The sequence below is a fragment of the Anabrus simplex genome, chromosome 3 (assembly GCF_040414725.1).
Source record: "Anabrus simplex isolate iqAnaSimp1 chromosome 3, ASM4041472v1, whole genome shotgun sequence".
NCBI classification, from domain to species: domain Eukaryota; kingdom Metazoa; phylum Arthropoda; class Insecta; order Orthoptera; family Tettigoniidae; genus Anabrus; species Anabrus simplex.
This window is the reverse complement of record NC_090267.1, coordinates 105,756,821-105,776,544: the sequence shown is the minus strand read 5'-3', so window position 1 is coordinate 105,776,544 and position 19,724 is coordinate 105,756,821. Positions and strand designations below refer to the sequence as shown.

The window sequence follows — 19,724 nt, the reverse complement described above, 5'->3', positions numbered from 1 at the left end:
TGGTGATGCCCTATACATGTTGATTGTTGTGTCCATTGTTGTTCTTGGAGAGGGGGATGATGTGTTGGCACAACAGAACACAGTAACATTGGTCTGTCACAGAACATATCTTTGGGCCATAGGGTCCATTCTGTTAAAGAAAAAAGAAAAAGAGGGTCTGTGATTAAGGGATCCATAAAATGACACTAAACATTAACACGTTCAGTATCTGCAGTTCCGTGTGTTGAGGTGAAGTTTGCTTTGTCGGTCCAGATGATGTTGAAATGCCAGGCATCCTTGAGTTTCACTTTTGCAAGGACATTCAACACGAAATCAGTACGTTTATGTGGGTCATCCTTTTTTTATTTATTGTCCAGTATGCAGTTCGTCAGGATCCCATTTCTGTGGTTCAAAGTGCGTTTTGCACTGTGGTCCAGCTGCCGTGACATAGCTTGTGCACTACTTGACAGCTCATTACCTCCAACGATTCAGTCACAGACAGAGTGACGTCTCCAATAATTTCTGGCTAAACAGGTTGCTGTCTTCATTCAGAGGCATCACCCAAGTCACCCTATTCTTCAAATTTTTCTATCATTTTACACAAATCAGTTCCGGAAGAGGGACCTCTCCATAGTCCCTGCAGTTGTTAAGGCTTAGAGAAACTGTAGTGTTTTTTTTTTTTTTGTTCATGAGTTTTACTAATGCTTTCTCGTTCCTTTCCAGCATCATGTTTACCCTTGTCTGATGTGCTGTGTTCTGAACTGGTACTGTGACTCGTTGACTTGTATTGTGCACATACCACAGCTATGACCATGGCAATGCCACCACCTAGTGGTGCATTCTGTAACTTGTGCTAACCTCCACCTTCCCCCAGTGTTTACCGATACCATGCCAGTAGATGTCAGACAGACGCGTACTGAATCTGATATGTCCGCGACCATATGTATCGTATGTGTTGTGTGTTGAAGGTGGTGGGATGGAGTTGCCAGTGTCAAATTCCCTTCCACGTGGCCTAATATTACCAAGTTTTGCACGTGTTGCAAGTCTCTGTAACCTGCCAAACTGAGTACTTTAATTATGCCTACCCTATACATTCAGCTCGCCTCCAGCAGGGGTGTACCTGAAAAGAGCTGCATCATCTTGAGGAATATGAGGACACAAGTTTTCTTTTACCAAGATGCATATGGTATTCTTAAAATGGAAAGTCACATCTCTGTGATTCAGATTCCTTGTGAAAGTGGATGCCCATGACTATTATCATGATGCTTGTGTAAAGCTTGCTTAAGCCAATGTTATGTGAAGGCGAAGCTACAGCATAAGATTGGATGCTGTTCTTTTATTTTTACAGAGTATTTGAAGCTTGATTCCATATCATCTTTATTTCTTCTGGTCTTTCTCCTTGTCCATTATTCTTTCTTTCTGAAACTTTGCGAACGTCTTCACTCTTCTGACTATGGTGATTTTGTTCTGGGCCTAATTAAATTCTAAAAACCTGTGCAAGCCTGAATTTTTTATTTAAAAGTCACTCTGTCATATATCTCTGGTTTCTGTATCCTAATTTCTTCTAGATCCCTTTGTACATTTTGGATGCGTCATATGCTAGTTCTCTTGCTCACAAGAAACTGTATTACTTGCAGTGTTAACCTCGGATGTGTCTGAAGAACACACTCCTTTTCCATATGACATCCAAGATTTTCTGTATCTTGGTACACAGTTCTTGATTCGCTCGTCTTCTTAATTGACCGTCCTCTGCTCTTCGCGGTCCCAATATCTGTTGAGAATTCATTCCACCATTTCTAATCTCTTAAGTACTCCTGTTCCTAGTAGGTTAAGTGTTTTTGTTGTAGATAAGGCTTCAGGACAGATCACTGTCTGGTAATGTCTTAATTTTTGTATTAATTAAAATATTCTTCTTATTGTATATCTTCATAGTTTGTATGCTAAATTCATTTTGTTTATTCAAGCTTCCATTGCTTCTTTTCCTGTCAGCCCAGTTTCTATCCATTCTCCTAGGTATTTACATCTCTCCACCTTCTGAACTGCATACCATTGAAAGAGAAAAATATTTATTAAAGCAAGTTTTTTTTTTAATGCCTATTGTTGCAGGGATTCGGTAGATGCGTTCCTTCCTGTTAAGCCTGGCTGGAGGCTTGAGTCTGATTATGAAGGAGAGTTGAATGTTAAGGTCCTGCTAGCTCGTGGTATAACACCCTTCCCGTACAAAGTGGCGAAAGCTTTAGATCCTGAAATATATAGGAATATTGAATTTGACATCTGGAGTGACATGAGGAGAGGTAGGTAATATATGTGGAGTCCCTTTATTATGTCTACATACCTTTATGGCACTTACTGTTGCCCATGATATCTAATGAACTGTCTTCTTGTTGCATTTTCTAATTTAAAGGTATAATAAAATTAAATATAATAAGTTGAAAAGTAATGAAGATATTTACTGAAAGTCTGTGTCAACAAGTATAGCAACTAAAAATATTTTATTTACATATCTAATACATATCGATATGCACACCATGAGTGGTACAACAGATCTTTGGTCAGCTTGTATTTAGCCTTTCTCCATAAGTTGCACAGCATTGTAGGTGTCACATTGTCAGTAGCTGCATGATTTGTGTCAGTGAATTGTAGTAGTCGTAGTAGTACAAATGTTTTAACACATCTTCACTTACTGTAGATTTTAAAAGTTGCCAGGGTGTTGGAAATCAGTTTTGCAAGGTATTCTTCAACATGCTCACTGACATTGTCTTGGCAGGGGTTGCATGCTTGCCTGTTTGTGATGGATGTATTTTCTTTGTGGCAGGAGTAATTTCTTTTCAGTATGACACTTCACAGCCTGTATATTTTAGAATGACTGCCCTTAGATATTTGACTGATTCTTTTATTTGAATATTCTCAGTGCGTACTGTAGATAAGCCACTCCGCAAACTCAGTGGAAATTTAAAAACCTTTCCTTCTTCTGTTGTTGCACAGTTATTCACAATTATCTAAGTCTTTGCCTCATTTTGTCGAAGTTGTAATAGCACACAATTGTCTGATTTAAATTTAAAATAACTTTGAAAGTCATGTCCTGGTTCATGAACCATGGGTGGTGGCTGAGTGGCCTAGTAAGAGGTCCTGAAAGTCATGATACCAGTTGCTGTAGAATGGAAGTAGGCATTTGAGTGGTGATCCTCCTTGTGCTCAGGAGGCTTGGACTGTACCATCCACCGGTGGTCCCTAACACAAGTGTGTTTCCTGCTGGGACTTGAGCGTAAGTAGGGTAGCATCCTACTTCATAGAAAATTTACATGAGTGCTCTCAGAACATTGTAAGCAAGGTATGGGAGTGATGGAGTTTCACTTCCATTTGACAGGCCAGGGATTCCATGGGAATAATTTGGCAAATGAAGTGGAATTTGGTGAGGAGCTATCAGAATTATTGGGTCTTGTGGTAGAAAGTAGAACTGGCTGAGTTCTACAAAGAGGATGCATCTGGATGTGTTAGGAGTTGATGTTCAGGTAAGGGGATATACCATGCAGGAAATAGGAGATTGATTGTACTTACCAGGTATTAAAAGGCGAATGGCATAGCATGGGTTAGGATGGTTCATCAGGAATGCAGTAGAACACAATATAATTTCTGTTAGGCATGTAAATGAGCGAATGATGTGAGAACTGAGTTCTGAGTTCCAGTATAAATGGTCCATTATTGGAAACGGTAAATTTTCCAGGTAACTCATTGTTGGTTGCCAGTCCAACTTGGCACACCGGGGCAAAATCTCCAATTTCTTTATAATGGGCTCTCTGTTCCGAATGTCAATTTTTACAGATCAATTTCTTGTCCCTCCACCACTAACATGGTTTTTGCTTCCTGGTTTCATCAAGGTGGTGTTCATGCTTTTCGAGGGGCCATTCTTGATGATATTTATTTCTTGATGTTCGAAAGAGGTTAATGCAAGTGATCAGACAGTGAACAGAGGACAAGCATGGAAGAAATAATGTAGGATGGTAAGGAAAATGATGACAAATATTATGGGATTGTGTGTTTGCAACCCAGCTTGCAAGATAAGTTTTATGCTTATGATTAGCTCCCTCAGTATTTTTTATGTCTTGGTGCTGCCATAAATGATTACAGGCCATGCTAGGAGTGAAGGATGTTTCAAGTCTAAATACTGATGATTGGGTATAGTATCTTCACAGATCCTATTATCTTGTTTTAAGTCCCTTAATGGATGATTTCTTTCACATATATCCATCTTCAGTTGTGAAATGTAATAACTTTCATGCAATTTTCATTTTTTCCAGACCTTTCCTTTTATTAATGAATCTCTTAAAGTTCATTGATATTATGATTTTCTTTCTTTCTTATCAGAAATGAGACTGGGTATGCTTATGGGTATGAACAACGGTGAGCTCCAAGTTGGTGTGAAGTGTATTGTGAAGCTTAAACCTGACCAGGTATACCATGCTCACATCCAGGAAATGGCTCCCAATAAGGGACCTGTCATTGTTTTTGTGGAAGAGTTAGGATGCAAGTAAGTGATATATTTCAGCAGTATTGTAATGTGGTAAATAAACACTCAACTCTCCAGTACTACACACTTGCGCAGTCTCACCAGTACATCATTACACACTACACAGTTTGTCATGCACGTCATGCACTGTCTGTCAACTATGGGCCTAATTTATTTATCAAGATTGAACCATGAAAGGCATTAAAATGTGTAATGAAAATATGTAATATTTAAAAAATGGAATATACCATATATTTATACTGTACCATATAACTGTTTTAGATGTACAGTACCTCATGATGTGCTAGAACCTTTGCCTCGTGGCCAACGGACACAGTGGGCTCTGCCCTATCATCAACAACGTCAACTGGCCATGTCAGCTAAGACATCTTTCTTGGCTATGCAAGACTTTGGTGAGTATCAAATTTAATCTAATCTAACATGTACAATAATAATAATAATAATAATAATAATAATAATAATAATAATAATAATAATAATAATAATAATAATAATAATATTAAAAAATCTCCACTGTGCTTTTACAAAATCTCAATCCATCTTTCCTTATTCTAATACTGTTCAGCATGTTATTCTGCCATTGTAAACCAAAATTATAATTTACATTGCCTTGTTATGCCTTGTCTATTTTGTCAACGTTCAGTTGAGGGAAGATTTTGTATACAAAAACAAAGGAAGTATCTCAACTCAAACATCATGATGTGATTTAAACATGGTTGTGATGTAAATGTAAGTTTTGTGATACTGGTGTGATCCATTTTCCACGTACAACTTAACATGTGATGTGCAGAGTTGTTAGTGTGTTGATCTATTGACATTCAAAGTGAAGAGCTTTGTGATAATGTGTACCTCTTTTGCCTCTATAGTAAGAAATTCATTTCAAACTCATTTGTATCTCCCATCAAAGTTTTTTCAAAACTCTTGATATTATGGAAACAGAGTTCATTATCAAGGTAAAGAGGAGAACGCCAATTAAATTATCAAAACACTGAGTTACTGAGCAATTTGCTTACCTGGCAGTAGTTAAATTTTCAGATTATCCACTAACTGTGGTAATTCTAGTTTGTAAATGCCAAATACTAAATTCTACTTTAATTACATATATGGTCAAGTCGTGTGTGTGTGTGTGTGTGTGTGTGTGTGTGTGTGTGTGTGTGTGTGTGTTATCATTATAGACTGTTATGCCTTTCAGCATTCAGTCTGCAAGCCTCTGTGAATTTCCTAAACGTCGCCACAATCCTCGATTTGCAACTAGTGTTGTGTCCTCATTTAGTTCTATACCTCTTATCTTTAAATCGTTAGAAACAGAGTCTGACCACCATCATCTTGGTCTACCTCTACTTCTCTTACCCTCCATAACAGAGACCATTATTCACGTAGGTATCCTATCCTCCTCCATTCGCCTCACATGACCCCACCACCGAAGCCAGTTCATGCGTACAGCTTCATCCATCGAGTTCATTCCTAAATTAGCCTTTAAACCTCATTCCGAGTACCCTCATGCCATTGTTCCCACCTGTTTGTACCAGCAATCATTCTTGCTACACTCATGTCTGTTACTTCTAACTTATGAATAAGATATCCTGAGTCCACCCAACTTTCGCTCCCGTAAAGCAAAGTTGGTCTGAAAACAGACCGATATAAAGATAGTTTCGTCTGGGAGCTGACTTCCTTCTTACAGAACACTGTTGATCGCAATTGCGAGCTCACTGCATTAGCTTTACGACACCTTGATTCAATCTCACTTACTATATTACCATCCTAGGAGAACACACAACCTAAACACTTGAAATTATCGACCTGTTCTAGCTTTGTATCACCAATCTGACATTCGATTCTGTTGAATTTCTTACCTACTGACATCATTTAAGTCTTCGAAAGGCTAATTATCATACCATACTCATTGCACCTATTTTCAAGTTCCAAGATATTAGACTGCAGGCTTTCGGCACAATCTGCCATTAAGACCAAGTCGTCAGCATAGGCCAGACTGCTTACTACATTTCCACCTAACTGAATCCCTCCCTGCCATTTTATACCTTTCAGCAGATGATCCATGTAAACTACAAACAGCAAAGGTGAAAGATTACAGCCTTGTCTAACCTCTGCAAGGACCCTAAACCAAGAGCTCATTCTACCATCAATTCTCACTGAAGCCCAATTGTCAGCATAAATGCCTTTGATTGATTTTAATAATCAACCTTTAATTCCATAGTCCCCCAGTATAGCGAACATCTTTTCCCTCGGTACCCTGTCATATGCTTTCTGTAGATCTACGAAACATAAACACAACTGCCTATTCCTCTCGTAGCATTTTTCAGTTACCTGGCGCATACTGAAAACGTGATCCTGACAGCCTCTCTGTGGTCTGAAACCACACTGGTTTTCATCCAACTTCCTCTCAACGACTGATCACACCCTCCCTTCCCAGATGCCAGTGAATACTTTGCCTGGTACACTAATCAATGAGATACCTCGATAATTGTTGCAATCCTGCCTGTTTCCTTGCTTATAGATAGGTGTAGTTACTGCTTTTGTCCAATCTGAAGGTACCTTACCAACACTCCATGCTAATCTTACTACTCTATGAAGCCATTTATCCCTGCCTTCCACTATACTTCACCATTTCAGGTCTAATTTCATCTATTCCTGCTGCCTTATGACAATGGAGTTTATTTACCATCCTTTCAGTTCCTCAAGCGTAATTTCACCAACATCATTTTCCTCCTCCCCATGAGCTTGGCTGTTCGCAACACCACCAGGATGATTTCCTTTTACATTAAGATGTTCAAAATATTCCCTCCACCTCTCCAGTGATTTCCTGGGATCTGTTATGAGTTCACTTGAATTACTCAAAACACTGTTCATTTCCTTTTATACTCCCTTCCTAAGATTCTTTATTACTGTCCAGAAAGGTTTCCCTGCTGCTTGACCTAGCCTTTCCAGGTTATTACCAAAATCTTCCCACGACTTCTTTTTGGATTCAACAACTATTTGTTTTGCTCTGTTTCTTTCATCTTTGTACAAATACCTGTCTGCTTCGGCCCTTGTTTGGAGCCATTTCTGATAAGCCTTCTTTTTACGTTTACAGGCTGCTTTCACTTCATCATTCCACCAAGATGTTTGCCTTTTCCCATCTTTACACACAGTTGTTCCCAGGTATTCCCTTGCTGTTTCTACTACAGCATTCCTGTATGCCACCCATTCACTTTCTAATATATATATATAGATATAGAGAGAGAGGTGGTGGTGGTGATTATTGTTTTAAGAGGAAGTACAACTAGGCAACCATCCTCTATATAACACTAATCAGAGATAAAAAATGGAAGGGGTCCGACACTTCGAAAATTGAAGATAACGGCCAAAGGAAGACAAGGGCCACGAAGGGCGTGAAAATGAAAGACTCCCTAGCCCTCGCAAACCGAATAGCGTCGGGGTCAGAAAAGAACAAGAGTTGACCAAGGGAGGTCGGATAGGATAGATGAAAGTGAGGAGCCTGGCACAAGTAAGTGGAAGAAATGCCAGGACTCAGCTGAGGGCCCCGTGGTCGCCAACCCACGCTCCAAAGTTCAGAGCCCCTGAGGCCCCTTTTAATCGCCTCTTAAGACAGGCAGGGGATACCGTGGGTGTTATTCTACAGCCCCCACCCACAGGGGGAAATATAGAGAGAGATATAGGGTGTTATAGAAAGGAACACATATATAAAATAGGACCTCAGTATTTCATAGACATGTCAGCTATAAGAAATTGGAGGATTTTTCTGTTTAAACATAAGATACTAATTTGAGATGGGCTCATTGTATTCCTGCGTGTGTGCCAAACTCTGTAGTATTGTCAGTTGCAACCTGTCATTGTAATAAGGATAATATAACTTACATGTTTTCTAGTCTGTCAAAGCATGAAATATAACTCTTAAAATACTGAGTCCTATGTAATTAGATAGGAGGAGGAACAAAAAAGGAACACAGAATAGGATATGGTGAACTGATCCACTTGTACTTGACTATCAAACCCAAATCCACTCAAGATGTTGAACAAACATTGCAGTCCACGACCATTCTCGATTGCCGTACCCGGCATTGTCATCAAGTGGGATCTGGCATACTGCACTTTCTGTGCAGGAAGGTACAGTTACGGTACACAGGGTGCGAGTATAAGAAATGCAGGGCCTTAAGGCTGAACAAGGTACGGTACTGCAACTAGTATGGAGGGAGAAAGTTACAACAGGAAAATCGAGACAAAGTTAATTTTAGAATATTTGTCGCAGTGATGAAATGTTGATAAAGGGAAACAAGGGATCACACTCGTGCTTCCTTTAGCAGTTCATAGCCATAATTTAGCACCTACATATGAAAAAAGAATAGAGAAAAGCCAACCTGCTTAATTTAATAAAAATGGCAAAAACAGAAATTCCTATCCCACACTTTAAATGATCAGATTGCTAGAAAGATCTCCATCAGCCAACAGATTTTAACACATGTTACATAGTCAGAGCCACTTAATTTCTCTTGCCAATGCCCCCAGCGGCCAGTTATCCATCTCGGAGAGGTCTGTATACCAGCAGACGAGAATTGTCAAGACCTTAGACGATGATCCTCCATAATCATCATCATCATCATCATAATCATCATCATCATCATTATCACCTCCCCTTATCCAGCTCTTGCCAGGTCGGGGTATTTATGGCACTTATCCATCTTTCTCTTTCCACCATTCCTCTTCCAGGATCTTGTCCCAGTCTAAATTTCATCGTCTTATGCTGCTCTTCACTGATTCAATCCACCTTGTTCTAGGTCTTCCTCTTGCTCTCTTGCCCTCGCACTTTGCCTCCAGCATCTGTCTTGTAATTCTATTCTGCTCCATACTCTTTACATGTCCAAATCACCTTAGTTTATTCTTTTCAACTCTCTCACTTAGCTTTCCTATCCTGACTTCCTTCCCAACATCTTCATTTCTCACTCTGTCTTTCCTTGTCTTTCCTAAAATACTTCTTAGGAATTTCATCTCACTGGCTTGAATTCTACTCTTTTGCCTGCTAGTCAAAGTCCAAGTCTCAGCTGCATGAGTCAGTATAGGTACATAGTAGATTTTGTACATTATCTCTTTGCTTTTCCTTGGTACTTCTTTGCTCCAAACAAGTTTTCTTACACTTTGGTAGAATGCGTTACCCTGCCGTACCCTCCAGCTAATCTCCATGTCCACCCTAGCATTTTGCATTAATTCCCTTCCTAGGTATTTAAAGCTGTCCACAGTTGGGAGACTCTTGTCTTCCAATTTTTACAGTGCCATTTCCTTGCCTTTCCCCTCTCAACATCACCATAGTCTTGCTTTCCTCTGTACTGATTTTCATGCCATACTTCTCAATTTTTTCGTTCAGTACATCTAGTTGTTTTTGCATTTCTTTCCCCAGATCACATCACTGCAAATAGCAGTATCTTCATCTCTTTATCTACATAGGCTTCCTTTCTTTCCTTTACAATTTTGTCCATGACCATAATAAACAAAACAGGTGACAGCACATTCCCCTGTCTTAGTCAAGTCTTATTCTTAAACCATTCTGTCTTTCCAACTGGGGTCAGTACAGTGGAACCTCGATTCTTTGTTTTTGGAGGGACCACAGGAAAAAATGTACAACAAGGGAAAACTGAAAATCCGGCAACGAATGAACCACCGGAAATTTGGCTAAATGTCACAAAAATGAAATACAGTAAAACCTCGTTAATTCAAAATCGTTGGGACGCAAAAATTGGACTTTGAATTAAGTGATTTAGAATTAACTGCCAACATGTACTTCGGAAATGCCCACCCTTGTGGCATCACAGTATATTCTAAGACCTGTTACTGCATGCAATTAACCTTGATTCACAGTTTAAAGCTCTCAAATGCCATGGAAAAAAATCTATTTCCAAAATATATCCAACAAGGTGCATTTACAGTATTCAAATAATGCACTTGGATAACTCACTGGCACACACAACCTCACGCAATGAAATCAAAAGAAAGAAAACATGATTCCAAGAGGTGGATAAATCTATACTGGCTCCCCTCTGCAAATGATTTATTCATTGGATTACTGTGCTGTATGCATTTTATTAGATGCCTTGTGCTTGCACGGAAAGTACCCGATGCCCTTAAAACAGCGCGGCTTATCGAACTTTCCTATGACGAGGGGAGAAAGTCTCTCACTTCTGTCCACATTACAACAGTACATTGACTATACTTGTACGATTTCCCGCCATGACACTTCTAAGACCTATTAATGCATGCAATCACCTTGATTCTCAGTTTAAACTTTTCAAAGGCCATGAGAAACACTATTTCAGAAATGTACCTAACAAGGTGCATTTACGTTATTCAAATAATGCACTTGTATAAAACAATGGCAAACATACCCTCACACAACGAAAGGAAGAAAAACACAATTCAAAGACGAGGAAAAATTATGATGGCTTCCCTGCGCAAATGCTTTATCTTTTGGATTACTGTACTGTTTGCATTTTTAGCTGCCTTGTACTGGCATGGAAAGTGCCCGACGTCCTTAAAATATTGTGGCTTTTCAAACTTTCCTATGACGGGGGAAGGAAGTCTCTTGCTTCTGTGTGCAGCTGTGCACTGCATAGCAACACAGTACATTTCCTGGCTGGCAATTCTCTCCTTTAAAACCATTAGTCCGTTTGGCCTCAGCACTTAAAAAAATAAAACAAACCGTGCAGTTTAATCGGCATTGACAATTTTTGGTGCGTACGAATTGATTATAGACTATAAGCCACGTTTTATCGCCAACTGTCGGCATTACCAGTGTTTGCGGATTCTACCTCTCCGCACACTGCCTGCTACATGATATTGTGGCATTCCTTAAAACGCCGAATGCAAAATAATTAAGATTCCACTCGAGCATAGCAGATATGAAGCACACTCACGCCGAAGTAGGTGAAATTGCGCAAAGTTACCCCTGCATGTTCCGGAAGACGCGTTCTTTCATGACGTGGAGAAATTTTGGATTTAAATTACTCTGTAAAATATTAATTTTTTTTCAAAATATAAAGGCAGTTTCGAATTAAAAGACTGAATTTCGGAAACGGGACTGACATTGTTCTTCGAATTACAAATTATCCATATTTCAAATTAAACGATTTAAATAGGATGCAAAACCATACCTCATGTTTCCGGGAATGAGAGCTGCTTCGAATTAAGCGAGATTTTAAAGTAACCGATTTCGAATTATCGAGGTTCTACTGTATGTATTGTCATCATCTTACAAACACTCCTAAACCGAACCAAACTACAGTCCCAATGGACCTTCCACCTACCAAGCAACTGCTGCTCATCCCGAAAGTCTGCAGATTACGAGGTGACACATGGTCAGTTTGACAAATCCTCTCGGCCGTTATTCCTGGCGCTCTAGATCGAGGTTGCCATCTCACAATTCGATAGTTCCTCAATTAAAGGTAATCGTAGAATGAGTGAACCTTGAACCAGCCCTTCTATACAGATAAAAATTCGCGACCTGGCCGGGAATCGAACCCGGGCCCTCCAGGTGAGAGTCAGGCAAGTTAGATCGTGGGGCCCGCTTCAAATATTAATTACTGGTATACGACTTAAAAATCTCGAAACTTTACATTCAGTTTTACGGGGGCAACTTCATCAGTTTCCCGTGAAAACTGCTTTCAGTTCAGCAACTTTGATCAGCCAAACTCTTTGAAAAATCTAATACTGGTATCGCCAAGCCAAACAGCAATCGACCACAAGTAGTTTTTAATTTTCTAATCTATTAAAAGAAAACACATTAGATACAAAAGCGCCCAACATTTTCATTTGGTCACCGGTATACAGTTCATAGTCAGTTGATGGAAATCTTGTACCACGTAAATAAGGCCTACATCAAATTTTAAAGGTTATGATGAACTCGAGAATATGGTTTGATTCGAATGTAAGTATTGATTCTGGAAAGTTCTCAAATGCATTATATCCAGTTCTGCCTGTCACTAATCACAATCAAATTGGAAAGAGAAAAAATATCATCAAAACTTCAGAAATTATGGTTATTCGTGACCTTGAGCTCAGCTGGTATGCGCGCTCGCTGTTAAAGTTGATACGAGTGCGAAGTGCTGCAAACTTTTTAAATGTAACGTGCGCAAATAAAACGACTGTGGTTTTTATAACATTTTAACACAAAAACATGAAATTCCCAATCTTGTATTAGGACGAAAACAGTAATAGGCAATCCCAAAACCTCCCATGGTATTATATATGTAAGGTGCAACATCTGTTCTAGTCTCGATAATATAATCGTATACGATGATATTAAAATACTAAATTTGTGTTAAGAAGGAGCAGTTTCGATTCCTGCCTGATAGCCCAGCGACTATACAATGTCTCGAGGGAAGTGCCAAAAACCTGTTCCGCCATTTAAAAAAAAAATAAAAATAAACATGTAACCCTGGACATAATGTAGATGTTTTGCAAGTACAAACATTTGATGAAACTCGTTCCGTCTTCAACTAGAGCTGTCAAAATGCGCTCTGTCTCTTTCCAATTGTTATGGCTACTCTTACGATTTCCGAGAATTCTCTAAACAGCACTATGCGAATACGATGCTAAGACTGTCCCTTATACAAGTTCACTGCCGATCGCTTTTCGAATACAGTACTTCCTCTAATGACGGGACATTAACACCAAGATCCATAAGTATGCCGTAGCCATCCTTTCATGAGATACAATTTTGTGAAAAATGCGAGATCGAGGATTTAGTGTTGATGGGACTGAAATTTCTGGACGGATGATCCAGGAAATAGTTTCTTCGAAGAATGGATAATGAGGGATTTTTACAATGTGATGTAGTTAGGTTGCACGCAGGACCACGTAATTTGAACGAATAATACGGGAAAACGTAGTTTCCAGGAATGTATAATCGAGGTTCTACTGTACTCTGCTAATACAGTTGTACATTGCTTGCACCAATTCTAACATTTCTCTTCTGAGTCTCTTTTTAACCATGGTTTCCCAAACCTTCTTTCTGATGACACTATCAAATGCCTTTTCTATATCTATGAAAGTCATGACCAGATCCTTTCCATATTTCCAGTTCTTTTCCATCAGCTCTCTCATGCTAAAGATGGGGTTCACTTAAGATCTTCCACTCCTGAAGCCATATTGTTCCTCTTGCAACTCACCTTCAATCTTTCTTCTTATTCTTCTTTCTAATATCCTTCCCAGTATTTTAACTACCTGTGATATAAGTGTGATTCCTCTATAGTTACCATATTCTTGTCCCCTTTCTTAAACACTGGTATTATTATCCCCTTTTTCCCGTCTTCTGGTACACATTCATGTTTCCACATACACTTTAGTAGTTGGAACAACCATTACATACAAACAGGTCCAGCAGACTTTATCATTTCCACACTGATTTCACCCATACTTGTTGCTTTTGCCATCTTCATCTTTTGTACCGCTAACTCCACCTCCAATATTGTTATATCATCCTCTTTTGTTGAGTCCTCACACTGTATTGCTTCTATCTCCCCTGTACAGTTGTTCACATTCAATAGCTTACCAAAATACTCCTTCCATCTTCTCTTTTATCTCCTTTGGGTGTGTTAACAATTCTCCAGCTTCCTTTTTCACTAGCTTTGTGATAACTCTTTCTGTTCTCTTACTTCTTATAAGTCCATACAGCATACTTTTACTGCCACTTACATCCACTTCCATTTTTTGTGTAAATTCTTTCCAACTCTTTTTCTTTTCTTCTCCTACCACCTTCTTACATCTCAGTTTGCTGTTGAGATACTTCCTTTTGCTTTCTTTTGTTTGATCTAGTTCCATTCTCACCAGGCTGTCTTCTTTTCTTTCACAACTTTCCTCACTTCCTCATTCCACCATGGTGTCTCCTTTTCTTTCACTCTTGTAGATGTCCTGCCACAAGCACTCTCCGCTGCACTAACAAATGCCTTTTTAAAATTGGCCCACTCCTCTTCTATATTTTCCACTTCAGTAACTGGGATTTGTTGCTTCATTCTCTCCTGAAAATCTTCCTGTATATTTTTTCTTTCAATTTCCATACTTTTATTTTGCTTTCTCTTATCTCTTTTAGTTTTTCCATTTTTTGTGTTTTTGCCTTTGAGTAGGTGTCACTCCAGTATATATATTTAGCTCATAAGCAATTGGCAAACAAAGAAAGTCCATGTTTTGCCTAATTCATCCTTGATGGATCCAGTTACAGCACCCTTTCCCTTCCACTATCAACAGATTTCAACAGATTGGTCACACTTGTAGTACTGCAATCAACCCCATCATGCCGAAAGTGAAGTGCATTGAACAGAGTGGTGCAGTGGAAGCATGCTGGGCCCATAACCCAGAGGTTCGTGAATCGAAACCATGCTCTGCTACCAAAATTGAGGCACTATGGTAATATTTGATATGTCATCTATAGAAAAGTACACGATAGAATAAAACGGATGATTCCAGGAATTTTCATAAAGAGGGGTTGAAGCATATAATATTTTTAGCCCTTCACCAGAGGGAAATCCGTGTATGTACTGTAACCATACAACAGGGTTGCAGATTTCATTCAACATTTATTATTATCATTAATTGACCCGATTCATTAGATTTTATATTCTAATTGTCATCATTTAGACTGTAATATAATTAGGTATCACGCATATTATGTTATTTAATCATAGGATAAGGGAATTTTGTTTGTAATTATTCTGTACACAAATAAATTACATTTGTTGATTTGAAATGGTCATGCTGTGACTTGTAACTGTGGGCAGGTGATCTGGCATGATATTTTGCAACCGAGGCTGTATTAGGCAAGTAAATTTTCTGCTGACACATTTATGTAGTCATCGTTTGGAGGCGTGGTGGAGCTATTAAGACACATGACTACTTTTGTATATTGCATGGCCACGTGTTTTCGATCGAGTGTCTGTATTCGCTAGCTACCATGTGTCGGTGTGGAAGGGATCTGAGTGGTCATCATGAGTTTTTATAAGCCAATGTAAGGATAGTTATGCTGTCTAAAGCAGACCCTACACGGTCAGTAATACTGATCAGTAATACTGAGTCAATAATACTGACAGTACGCATCAATATTGTAGCGACCTTACACGATCATTATTACTGTCAATACTTTGGTCAGTACCAGTGCACTAGCTTACCATTGCGGCATTCTCACTTTACAAATAAAGTCAATAACTGTCACTACGGAATGAGATTTATAACATGCAATTGCGGTATTCTATCAAAATGGATCGTAAAAGATGGGCATTTTGTAGCTATCATATTAGTACTGCACGAAACGCAGTTTTAAACGTAAATGATGGGTTAAAGATTGGCTTAGGAAAAGAGAAGAGTATTCTCATATGAAGTGTTGAGGGAAACACAATATACCGAAGCAGAAGATTTTATCAGAACTATCTCCGAATGCGTGAGGGTACTTTTGCAAAATTACTACGTATGGTAGAGCCTTTTGTAATAAGGCAAAATACAAACATGCGGTGCTGTTTATCGGTGGCAGAGAGATTGGCGGTGACAGTGAAGTATCTTACAACTGGTATAAATTTTGAAGATTTAAAGTTTTCCGCTATAATGTCACCAGTTTCCATCAGTACAGCAGTTGTGGAAACATGTAAAGTATTGTGTTAAGTACGTTTATTCTGGCAGTGTTTCATATAGCTCGATAAACTTTTGCAATAGGCCTACTTGACGGTTCCACAAGCACCTCTACTTGGCCTTGGTGAGAAAAGCATTTGTCGTCCACCGCTGCTCCGTTGATACTGACAGAAATAATGACAAGCGCACTCACACGGTCAGTATAACTGTCAGTATCCCCATCACTCTACAGTACTGACGCTCGCAGATCAGGAAATCCGGATCTGCTTCAGTACTAGCCTTCATTCCATCATTCCAGTCCACACGCGGTCAGTATTACTGTCAATATTTTTCAGTACTGACAGTTTTATTGATCGTGTAGGGTCTGCTTAAGAGTGGTGGTCAGAGCTAAGACGTGGTCTAAGAATCATCAAAGAGGTGTAAGAGTGGTGGTCTGATCTGAGTAGAGACTTGCCCTGGGTTGATAGTGAAGCAGCAGGTAGAACTTTGCAATGTAAGTTTATTTCAGTAGATTCACCAGAAATTTAGTGCCATGGTCTGCAGAGGTATAGGAAAAATATATATAAAATTTAACCAATACATGCAGTTAAGTCATCATGGTAATTTGAATTCTTTATTGAATTCTACTGTGCAATACGCAAACTTTGTTTGAGAATTTAATCTAACGTATATACATCTAGCATCACATAGAACTGTTTTATTTATTTCAACAGTCTCTCTATTAGCTATCAGGATGTGTTAAACTAGATAGTATGCCTGAATATTACGGGTTCTTTCAGTAAAGTTTTCCAATTTCTAACAATAAACATTGAGTGGACATAACCACATTGGAGCTTACTACACTTGGACAGGGAATGTAGGTCAATTCCAGGTTACAGCAGACAGCTTCAGACTTTAGCCCAATGGTTTTTCCGAGAATTTCAAGTTCAACAGTGGTGTGTGCAGACATCAGGTAATTACAGCATCAGACGTGATATGCATTAATAACATGAAGAAGAATGTAATCGGCAGCGATATCATAGTTCAATTCATTCAAATTCATGCCAATAGCTTTCTTTATTTAGATCAAATTTTCTGTAGATGTAACAACAAATCTCACAGATTATTTTTTTATAGTATTAAAGTACGGTAATGCTAGTTCATTGTGATGTAAACTATTGCACGTAATAAATTTCATATTGCAAGTGATAAATATCATTATTGATCCGTATTGAAGATACTATATGTAGGATGCTAAATAATTTATTATGTCACCTATTCATTACATTAGAAATTTTAAACATTAGGAATTTATCATTATTGCCATATGAGACATGTTTCGCCCTTCCTTGAGGGCATCATCAGTCATAGTACTACCTCAAGGCATAAATCAGGTACCTGATTTGTAATTAAATTGTAAATACTAAGATATAAAATTTGCATAGTGGGGAAAGTCAAGAGAAAAACAATGTTCATTGATGATACAGGTAACAATATATCAGCCGTTGGTTGTAAATTATCAGTTGTGAAGGATAATAGCATCAAAATGTACCCTTTCTCCCCAAACTGCTTCCATGTAAATATATATATATATATATATATAAACTTTACAATTTCCTAAGATTTTCTAATAGAATAGCATCAATGATTCTTCAGACCACCACTGCTGGACACTGCTAAAATACCCTGTGGTTTTATGCATTGTTGCCAACTACTGTGTATATAAATAAGTTAATACAACCCCTTTTAGCTCCATTTATTAACCCTTTGAAGGTCACGGCACAATATATGGCTTGTAGCGGTAAGTGCCGCTGTGGTTACGGCACAATATATTGCGTGTCGGAATTTGAAGTGATATACTGTATCTTCGTAACTGTATGTCTTTGGACAATGATTGAAAAACGGATAGCTCCGTACATCTCTTGGCTATATTTTGAAGTCATTAGGTTATTGTTATCACCACGGGGAGTGCTGGAAATGAAATGTTTTTAAGCGGATGTCTTCAGCTTTAGCGAGTCAATTGCGAACAGTTGAACATGGCTGCACGAAGTCGAGCTGACTTGCTTACAAGTGATGATACAGTTTGTGAAATTCTTATGAATACTGAAAGTGATTGTTCAGTATTTGAAGACAGTGATGAAGACGATGTAGGAGGTATATCTGGAAATAATTCAAGTGGCGAAGACTTAAATGAAAGTGAGGATGAGGTCTTACAGCCGCCACGTCAGAAGCCTTGCCTATCCTTTCCAATCTTCCCATCCCCCACCAAGGCCCCTGTTCAGCATAGCAGGTGAGGCCTCCTGGGCAAGGTACTGGTCATTCTCCCCAGTTGTATCCCCCGACCCAATGTCTCGCGCTCCAAGACACTGCCCTTGAGGTGGTAGAGGTAGGGTCCCTTGTTGAGTCCAAGGTGAAAAACCAACCCTGGAGGGTAAGCACATTACGTAAGCAAGTAAAAAATTGTTCCCTGTACCTTGTTTTGAGGATTATCATACCAAAAAACATTACTAAAAATGATGTTTCACAATTTTTGTGCTCAAACTAGTTGTTTGATGTCTTGTTAACATACTATATTAAATTCATTTGTTTCATTAAAATATAATGCCTCTTGAGGGTTGTTTCGCAAACATGTGCAATAACCTAAATTTTGGGGCGTGCAGTGGACTAAGAAACCTGACTCTCAAAGGTTAATGAACATTGTTTTCTCAATGAACACTGTTTCCTAATGAGATTTTGTAACAGTTACCAACATTTCTGATAATATAACATCAATACTTTATATGGACCACTGCTGCTGGACATCGTCAAATACCCTGTGGTCTTACCATTAGAGCAAGTCACTTATCTTTCCCTTAAACTGCCCCATGTTAATATGTTAAGTCATCCTTTGTAGGACATACCCTAACATTTTGGTGCTCTTATCCTTCACTACTGATAATTTACAACCAACGGCTGATGTATTGTTATCTATATCATCATTGAACATTGTTTTTCTCTTGACTTTCCCATCGTAATATGTCTATTTTATATCTTAGTATTTACAATTTAATTACAAATCAGGTACTTGATTTATGCCTTGAGGTAGTACTATGACTGATAATGCCGTCAAGGAAGGGCGAAACATGTCTCATATGGAAATAATAAGTTCCTAATGTTCGAAATTTCTAATGGACCGGTATTGAATAGGTGACATAATAAACTATTTAGCATCCTACATAAATTTCATATTCGTAAACTATAGTCAAGAAGTCGGTTTTCTTTCAATAACAATAAGTGATTCTATTCCCAAGTGTAATCCTCAATTGTGGAAATGCAATCGTAATCTGTAATTGTCCTGATCCATATTCCTGTATATTGCCAGATGTGTGAGTTTATCACCTCACGCCTTGAGAATAATTAAGATAAGAGGCATGATCTTTGAATTTTGTTGCTTATTACAGCAACTGGCGGCTCAACCAATTTATAGTATATTGTGTAAAGGAAATTAAATGTAAGAGTAGTTACAGTACAGAAGAATAAAAGAAATATTTCTGCAAGTGTTAAATTTAATTTGACAGTGATTAGAGTGTGTTGACATGGAACAAGAATTTATTTTAAAAACAGAGATAACAACATTAAA

General features: G+C 38.5%; 1 protein-coding gene across 1 annotated transcript in view; it reads left to right on the top strand.

Annotated features, from left to right (window-relative positions):
- The window catches only part of otu (ovarian tumor), a 328,266-nt gene that overhangs the window by 208,569 nt on the left and 99,973 nt on the right, over positions 1 to 19,724 (top strand). Inside the window, exons 7-9 of the mRNA XM_067144171.2 lie at positions 2,086 to 2,273; positions 4,345 to 4,507; positions 4,769 to 4,899. Coding sequence (XP_067000272.1) covers positions 2,086 to 2,273; positions 4,345 to 4,507; positions 4,769 to 4,899 — 482 coding nt within the window. The remainder of the gene's footprint in view (positions 1 to 2,085; positions 2,274 to 4,344; positions 4,508 to 4,768; positions 4,900 to 19,724) is intronic.